The sequence below is a fragment of the Verticillium dahliae genome, genomic scaffold (genome assembly GCF_000150675.1).
Source record: "Verticillium dahliae VdLs.17 supercont1.10 genomic scaffold, whole genome shotgun sequence".
In the NCBI taxonomy this organism is placed as follows: Eukaryota; Fungi; Ascomycota; class Sordariomycetes; order Glomerellales; family Plectosphaerellaceae; genus Verticillium; species Verticillium dahliae.
In genome coordinates, this window is record NW_009276922.1 from 677,426 (window position 1) to 685,925 (window position 8,500).

At 58.2% G+C, this 8,500-nt stretch overlaps 2 protein-coding genes across 2 annotated transcripts; one reads left to right on the forward strand and one right to left on the reverse strand.

The window, feature by feature from the left end:
- Positions 1-331: 331 nt before the first annotated feature.
- On the forward strand, positions 332-4,772 carry VDAG_05501 (exocyst protein; the record flags this gene model as incomplete). Its single annotated transcript, XM_009652396.1, has 6 exons — positions 332-416; positions 473-2,312; positions 2,363-2,606; positions 2,663-3,317; positions 3,376-3,787; positions 3,842-4,772. 6 exons carry the CDS (start codon positions 332-334, stop codon positions 4,770-4,772), a joined length of 4,167 nt encoding a protein of 1,388 aa, XP_009650691.1.
- Positions 4,773-5,336: 564 nt separating this feature from the next.
- Positions 5,337-8,429, reverse strand: VDAG_05502 (uncharacterized protein; the record flags this gene model as incomplete). The annotated part of the gene is made up of 2 exons (XM_009652397.1): positions 5,337-5,915; positions 5,970-8,429. The coding sequence occupies 2 exons, from the start codon at positions 8,427-8,429 to the stop codon at positions 5,337-5,339; spliced, it is 3,039 nt and encodes a 1,012-aa protein (XP_009650692.1).
- Between the last annotated feature and the right edge of the window lie 71 nt (positions 8,430-8,500).

Sequence of the window (8,500 nt, forward strand, 5' to 3'; positions counted from 1 at the left end):
GTTGAGTTTTCGCTACAGCGCTATCCATAGTTATCTCCTACTCACGCCATCTCGCTCCCGTCCACTCCATACTCACTCTAATCGCTATCTCCATCTGACAACGGATCTCAACTAGTCATGATAGTGCTTGTCACAGGGTGTTACGGAGGTTTGGCTGCTCCCATTTTCATTTTCTTCACCGTCCGCGACGCGATACGTCAACCCAATGCACCAACACCAAAGCTCCAGCTCGTTCCAGAGCCAAAGGGGCCGACACGTCCATCGTCCCGGACCTCGAACCCCGACTCCAACATACCCGTCGCCCCAATCGTCAACGCCGTCAACCGCAACCATGGACGCCAGGGCGATGCGGTTCGAGGACGAGAAACGGCGCATAATTGAGAGCTGTTTCAGTAAGAAGGATGTCGACGGCTCCCGTACGTTCTCGTTTCTACCAGCACCGCGGCCATTGTCGTCCAGCTAACGCCCGCAGTTCTCGAAACCTACATAACCCACGTGCGAATCACCGAATACTCATCCTACCCGACCTCACCACCTCCTCCCCAAGCACGCGGGCAGAATGCAGAGAAACCACGAGTCATCATTGTCGCGGTGCGCAAGTCTGGCCGCGTACGGATGCACAAGTCGAAGGAGAACACGAATGGCACCTTTTCGATCGGCAAGACCTGGAACCTCGACGACCTGACCACCGTGGAATCCTTTACCGGCCCGACGGCAACTGCGCAGAACCGAGAATGGGCAGGCGATACTGGGTTCACCGTGACTATCGGCAAGCCCTACTTCTGGAACGCCCAATCCGACAAGGAGAAGAAGTTCTTCATAGCAAGCTTGATCAAGATCTTCGGGAAGTATACAGGAGGAAGGACGCCCGAGTTGACGGGCTTTGATCAGCGAGAACTGGATCAAGTCCTGGGTGGTGGCAGACGACCGCCGCCACCGCAGCAACATCAAGGACAACCACCGTCGCGCCCTACTACTTCAGACCCAGCAACAAGGCCTTGGGCGACCCCCGCCACTTCAGAATCCAGGGCAACCACCGTCGCGTCCCACAACTTCCCGATCAGCAGCAGGGCCCGAGCCGTCCGCCCGATGCCAGAAGGTGTATCCAGCAATGTTAGCGGATTCTCAGCCTCCTCGTCAACAATATCCACGAATGCTGCCGCTGCATCGAACTACTCCCTTCAGCAGTCAGCTGTGCCGCCTCCCGCCCGTCGATCGCCTTATATGCAGAACGGCACGAATTCGCCGAGTGGTAGCGTCAACTCGTCGATATCCCAAAACCAACCAGCCTTCAATCGACTTGCCACTGCCAACAAAAGCCAAGAGTCTGTCGCTGCGTCCTTTGCGACGAGGAGCGATGATGCCTCCAGCCTGCCGCCAAGATCCAGAAATGGCCAGCCAGGGCCAGGGGCCTTCGGAAGATACGGTGATACCGCAGAACAAGTGCCAACAACACAACCGCAAACACAAGACGAGAGACCGCCCGAACGAAAGCGCCCACCGATGGATCCTTTGCGGCCCCAGGGTATTGCTGACAAGGATTTGGTACCCGCGCCATTGATGAGCCCAAGCATGCGACGCGATCCCGTTGCCCCTCCTCCTAGAAGCGTTGATAGGATGTCGCCCAGGAAGCCTTCAATATCGCAAAGGTCAGAATCAAACTCCTACAAAGAACGGCCAGTCACACCCGGGTCATTCAAGGATCGACCCGTCACACCAGCAGCTTCTGAAGCTGCACCCCCGCCGTCCAACGACGGCCCAGGAGATCTGAAGCCTCCTCGCAACGGCTCTGTATCAACGGTCTCCAGTGCTGCTCCCATGGCGGTACCAGAGCCCCCGCCAGATCCATCTCCAGTGGACAACGCAGTCGAAGACGAGGAGTCCCGCCCAGGCCTTGGCCCCATGATCAAATCGAAGAAGTCCAAGGGCGAAATCGCAGGCGCGTTTTGGAAAGCTGCCAGTGCAGCCAACGCCTTTAAGCCGCGACCGGGTGGTGCAGGAGAACGTCTGCGTCTCGCTGCTACCAAATCAAGCGAGGACGGGTCCGATGGAATTACAGGCGTCTTCCAGCCGCCTCCACGACCAAAATCCTCCGATGCCGAGAAGGCGCAGGTTGCCGAGCCCGCTCCAGCCGCTGAAGCAGTACCTCCGTTGCCAGAGGTCAAGATCACTGTGCCCAACTCGAGTCGCCCTGCAAGCCTGCAGCCTTCAATCAAGGAGGTCAAGCCGGCTGAAATTGAGGCTGCGAAGACCGACGATGCTATGCGCAAGGATGACCCTCGAAAATTTGTCATTGCCGGGAACGATGCCAGGTATCTGGCGACACTGGGTGTCGACCATCGATAATGAACAACAAAAGCAGTGAATTTACGAAGTGGCTCGACTTTTTCGGCTGGGTTCCGGGTCAGCAAATGCGTTCACGACACATGGATGAATTGAGAATTGACGTCGATCGTGAGCTCAACAAGGCTCAAGCCGGTGGATGGCTGGCACGTTTTAAGGAGGACGATGACCGAGTCGATGGTATCAAGCGCGGTATCGATACCGCCATTGCCGAGTGCGAAGAGCTGGACAATCTTCTGACACTCTACAGCGTTGAGCTATCAGTATGTTGACAACTGACGGCGACCCTTATACCATGCTGCATGACTAACCCGAGCAGACGTTGTCGGATGATATCGCATACATTGAGGCGCAGGGGCAAGGTCTGCAGGTTCAGACTGCCAACCAGAAGACCTTGAGAAAAGAGCTAGAGTCGTTGCTGGAAACCACGGCCATCACATCGAACGATCTTGGCGCCCTCCGAGGAGCACCTCTTGAGAACCTCAATGGCCTCGAGGACATTGAGCGCGCTCTCGTCACGCTCTACAAAGCCATGATGAAGATTGACCCAACATTAGGCGGTGATCAATCAAGAAAAAGCAATGACGGCGGCATCGACAATGATCAGTCACTTGGTCTCGACAACAGCGACTACGGCAAAATGCGCATCGTCCAGGAGAAGAAGCAGATGTACATGCAAGAGAGCTCTCTATTCATGCGACGCCTCGTTGAATACATGGCGCGGCAGTTCCAAGAGGCAACGAGCGAGACGAGCCGCCAGCTTGGAGAAGCACTGTCACGAAAGGTCGACTCGCACCACCACGATGCCGGCAGAGACCTCCTTTGGAAGTACAGTCCCCTGATCCTGTATGCCAGAGACGTCGATCTTAAGAATTGGGACCGTCTGCTGCAGCTGTATCAGGACTTGAACCATCCCGTCTACAAACGCGAGTTCCAGCAAATCATGACGGCATGGAAGAGGACGCCCGCAAAATGTCGTCCGACGAGACGTCTGATTACTGTTCACATCACATGCCGAAAAGAAGGAAGAAGGCATCGCCACGACTGCAAGGAAGTTAACGGTCAAGCGTAGTCAGACTTTGGCCAAATCCCTTCGCAGCCCTCTCGACGGCAGCAGATCAAATCTCAAGTCAAGCGAAGGCCAAAGTTTGCCTTACGAGACATTTGGCTCCGTCCTAGATGATATTTTGCCCCTGGTCGAGATGGAACAGAATTTTATCGTGGATTTCTTTCACGCAACGACGCTGGACCAGTCAGACTTCCCAGACGCTGTTGCCGCTTTCAGGCCGAAGGACCGGCAGGGTGGTGACTTGAGGAGGCATCGCCTCATGGAGCCTGACCGAGATCTCGCTCGCCGAGTTACCAAGGCTATGGAGGTCATCTTTGTGTTCATGGAGAATGAACTGTCAGGACTCGTCCAATGGGTCCTGACGGTAGACAACCTGTATGTGCCCCTATTCTGTTCGTTTCTTTGCAAACATCGCTAACTATTTCATAGCCAAGGCGTCGGCGTGCTCGCTGCTATGGAGCGTAAAATGGCTGAAATTTCTCAGACCAACCAGGACTTCCTTAACACACTTCTCCAAAAGCTACATAGCACCCTCGAAGGTCGGTTCAAGAAATTTGTCGATGAGCAGATTCGCGCAATCGAGGAAACCAAAGTCAAGATCAACAAGCGAAAGGGCGTCATCTCGTTCATCCGCATCTTTCCCAATTTCTCCACCGCCGTGGAAAACATTCTTAACGGAGTCGACAAGAACCTTAACATTCGCGGCACTGTCGATCGCGAGTATGACCGCATACTCAAATCCATGTTTGACTCGCTCAAGATCATCGCCAGAGAGAACCCCGCCGTTGCCGTCAACACGGGCGCCTCGGCGGATTCGGAGGACAAGGAAGCACTCAACTTCCACATCCTGCTCATTGAAAACGCAAACCACTTCCTCGAGGAGGTGGATGCGCGCGGGCTGGAGGTCCTCGAGGAGTGGCGTGCAAACGCCACGGCTGAGCTCGACGAACACATGCAGCTCTACATTGGTGCCGTCATGCGCCGCCCCCTCGGCAAGCTGCTCGAATACCTCGAGAACATTGAGGCGCAGCTCGCTTCCGGCAAGCCGGGCACCAGCATCGCTGCCCAGCCCTCCAACTCCAGGGGCGTCTTCAACAAGGTCGTTGGCAACTACGACGCGAAGGAGGTCCGCAAGGGCATCGAGACGCTGCGGAAGCGCGTCGAGAAACACTTTGGAGACGCCGACGACCCGGCTCTCAGCCGGAACCTCGTCACCAAGGTGCTCAAGGAGTGCGAAAAGTTCTACGGGGACGTGGAGCTGCGCATCAGTCGCGTGACGGCCGATGTCTACAACGGGGACACGTTGTTCGAGTGGCCCAGGGCGGAGGTGAAGAGCGGCTTTTCCGGGCTCGGTAAATAGCCTTGTTATGCCATGTCATCTCTGGGGGAAGGCTCGTGGTAATGGCGTCATTGTGTATTCTCATCATGGAGGGAGCGAGCCGTCTACAATACTACATGCGATTATCTGTCAAAACGGTTCCTTAGTGCTGCTTGACCTTGTGACTATTGTATCACAGAGTTCTACTTGACTTGCCTGTTTCATGCTCGTGTCTGGCTGGGTGAAGGAAAAGGGGTGTTCCAACTTTCATTTTTGGAGTCTATGATACTCGCACAAGTGAACTCCATCACGAATTCGCATCACATCTCAGTCACGGCACGAGAGGACAATAGGAGTTAAAATCAGAGCAGGGGTACAAACCCCTGCCACCAAGACGCATTATGATTAAAAAACGACAAATAGGTATCATCGATCGGAATAGAATTGCGTTGCTCCATGCCAGTCATGCAAATCCCTTCTCCCCCACCTTTTTCAAACTGGTGAGGGCTAGGGATTTAAATCATCATCTTCATGCAGGGGGTGTGTTTTCATGAAGCAAGGGGCCGTTAGAAAGAGAATTCGTTCAAACGTTCAAACAGAGTTGCATCAGGCCGTGGCGGCGGCTTCGCCCTCCTCGACGGGCTTCTCCTCGACAGACACGGACGACTTGGCGTCGCCGTTGGTCTTCTTGTCGCTGGCCTCGGCGGCGGCGGCCTTGGCGCTGGCGAGGGCCTCCTCGAGCTTCTTCTCGCCGGCGACGAACTTGTCGAGGGCGGCCTTGGTCTCCTTCTCCGCGGCGGCGAGGGCGGCCTTGGACTCGTCAAGCTGGGTCTTGAGGTCGGCCTCGGCCTTCTTGGCCTTCTCGGCAGAGGCGGTAAGGTCGGCCGTCTTGGACTCGAGGTCTTTCTTCTCGGATTCGGCGGCGGTCAGGCTGGCCTTGGCCTCGTCGAGCTGGGACTGGAGCTTGGACTGAGATTCCTTCAGCTCGGCCTCGGCCTTCTTAGCCTTGTCGGCTTCGGAGGAGAGGTCGGCAGCCTTGGACTCGAGAGTCTTCTTGTCGTCTTGGGCAGCAGTCAGGGAGGACTTGGCGACGTCGAGCTGAGCCTTGAGATCAGATTCAGCCTTCTTGGCCTTCTCCGTCTCGGCGGCAGCCTCGGAGGCCTTGGTCTCTAGGTCCTTCTTCTCCTGTTGACGGTTAGCATGGGGCCGAAAGCACGCGCATGGATTAGGGGCTCTTACCTTCTGGAGAGACTCGACCTGGCCAGCAGCCTTCGTCGCCTTACCCTCGGCAGCCTCGGCCTGCTCCTTGAGAGCAGACAGCTTGCTCTCATCGTCCTTGCGAAGCTTCAGCAGGGAGGCGTGCTCCTCTTGCAGGTCCTTAGCCTTGACGCCAGCAGCCTCCTGCTCCTTCTGCAGGGCCTGGACCTTGGTCTCAAGCTCAGCGGTGGCCTTCGCCTGGTCCTCGGTCGCAGACTTCAGCTTGGTCTCAAGCTCGGAAATAGCCTTGGCGGCCTTCTCCTTTTCTTCATCAGACGCCTTCAGCTTGGCCTCGAGCTCAGCAGCGACCTTAGCGGCCTTCTCCTGCTCCGTGGTGGCAGCCTTAAGCTTGCTCTCGAGCTCAGCGGCAGCCTTGGCGGCCTTCTCCTGCTCTTCCGCCAGCTGCTTCTTCGCAGCCTCGGCGTCGGCAGTAGCCTTGTCTGAGCTGGCCTTGGCGGCCTTCTCGGCCTCGTCGCGAACCTTCTTCAGCTCAGCCTCGTGGGCCTCCTTGAGCTTCTTGGTCTCGCCCTCGACGCTGGCACCGACCTTGGTGGCCTCGTCGCGCGCCTTCTGCAGCTCCGACTCGTGCTTGGCCTCGGCGGCCTTGCTCTGATCCTGGGTAGAGGCGAGATCCTTCTTGGCAGCCTCCAGATCCTTGGTGAGGGTGTTCTGGGAAGCCTCGGACTTCTCGGCCTTCTCCTGCCAGGTGGCGGCGTCCTTCTTGGCGGCTTCGAGCTCGGAAGTGGAATCCTTCTTCAGAGCCTCGTTGGTCTTCTCGAGCTCGGCAAACTTGGCCTGGAGGTCGGCCAGGTCCTTCTTGGCCTGGGTAGACTCACCAGCCGAGTCGGCCTGAGCCTTGTCGTGTGCGGCCTGCAGGGTCTTGTACTTCTCGTCAGACTCGGCCAGGCTCTTCTTGGCGGCAGCGAGTTCGCTGTCGGCAGAGGCCTTATCCTTGGACTGGGAGGCCTCAAGAGTGGCGAGCTTCTCCTGTGTGGCGGCGAGCTCCTTCTTCGCGGACGCGAGCTCCTCCTCGGCAGCCGACTTCTCCTTAGTCTGAGACTCTTGCAAGTCGGTGAGCTTCTTCTGGGTGTCAACGAGCTCCTTCTTGGTGGCGGCAAGCTGCTCCTCAGAGGCAGACTTCTCCTTGGACTGCGAGGCCTCGAGAGCAGCAAGCTTCTCTTGCGTCTCGGCAAGCTCCTTCTTGGTGGCAGCAACGGCAGCCTCGGAGTCGGCAGAGGCCTTGCCCTGGGACTCCTGGAGAGCAGCCAGCTTCTGCTGGGTGTCGGCAAGGTCCTTCTTGGTAACGGCGAGTTCCTCGGCGGAAGCAGCCTTGTCCTTGGTCTGAGCCTCCTGCAGGGCGGCGAGCTTCTCTTGCGTCTCGGCCAGCTCCTTCTTGGTGGCCGCCACAACGGCCTCTGAGTCGGCCGTGGCCTTGGTCTGTGATGCCTCGAGGGCAGCGAGCTTCTCCTTAGTTTCGGCGAGCTCCTTCTTGGTGGCGGCGACCTCGGCCTCGGAATCGGCAGAGGCCTTGCCCTGGGACTCCTGCAGAGCATTGAGCTTGGCCTGGATCTCGGCAACCTCCTTCTTGGCGGCGGCGAGGTCAGCCTCGGAGGTAGACTTGAGCGTCTCGTGGCCCTTTTGCAGGGCGCTCAGCTTGTCGTTGGCATCGACGAGGTCCTTCTTGGCAGCCGACAGCTGCGTCTCCGACTCGGTCTTGTGGGTGTCGTGGGTCTTCTGCAGGGTGGTGAACTTGTCCTCGGCCGCCGACAGGTCCTGCTTGGAGGTGGCGAGCTGGGCGTCCGTGTCGGTCTTGAGCTTGTCGAGCACCTGCTGCAGGGCCTTGTAGGCCTCGTCCCTCTCGCCGAGCGTCTTGGACGAGGTGGCGCCCTCGGCCTCGAGCTTGCTGAGGGCGTCCTTCAGGGCGCCCTGGCTCGTCTCGGCGTCGGCGAGACGGGTCTGGAGCGAGGCGATCTCGTCCCGGAGCGAGGCCTCGAGGGTGTCGCGGTCCGCCTTGGCCGAGGCGAGCTGCTTGTTGAGGCTGGCGACGTCGTCGGCGAGCGTCTTCTTGTCGAGGTGCAGCTTGTCGAGCTCCTCCTGGAGGCGGGTCAGCTGCTTGGTGGCGGCCTCGAGCTCGGAAGCGTGGGCGGCGGAGCCCTCGGCGGCCTTGGCGTTGGTGGCCTCGAGCTCCGACTGCAGCTTCGCGATGCGCGTCTGGGTCTCCTGCTCGGTCGAGGTCGACTTGTCAGAGAGCTCCTTGATCTTGAGACGCAGGTCCTCGGCCTCGCTGGAGAGGGTTGTGTACTCCTTCTCCTTCTTGGAGAGGTCCTTCTCGAGCGCTGTGATGGTGGATTCGCGGTCGGCGAGCTTGTCCTCGAGCTCTGCCTTACGAGACTCGATCTGGCCCTGGCTGCCGCCGGAGATGGCGGAGACGACGTTGCCCATCGTACGTGCGGGGGGAAGGAGGAGGAGGAGGAAGAGGAAGAGGAGGAGAGGCGGTGTCGCAAGCCAAAGGC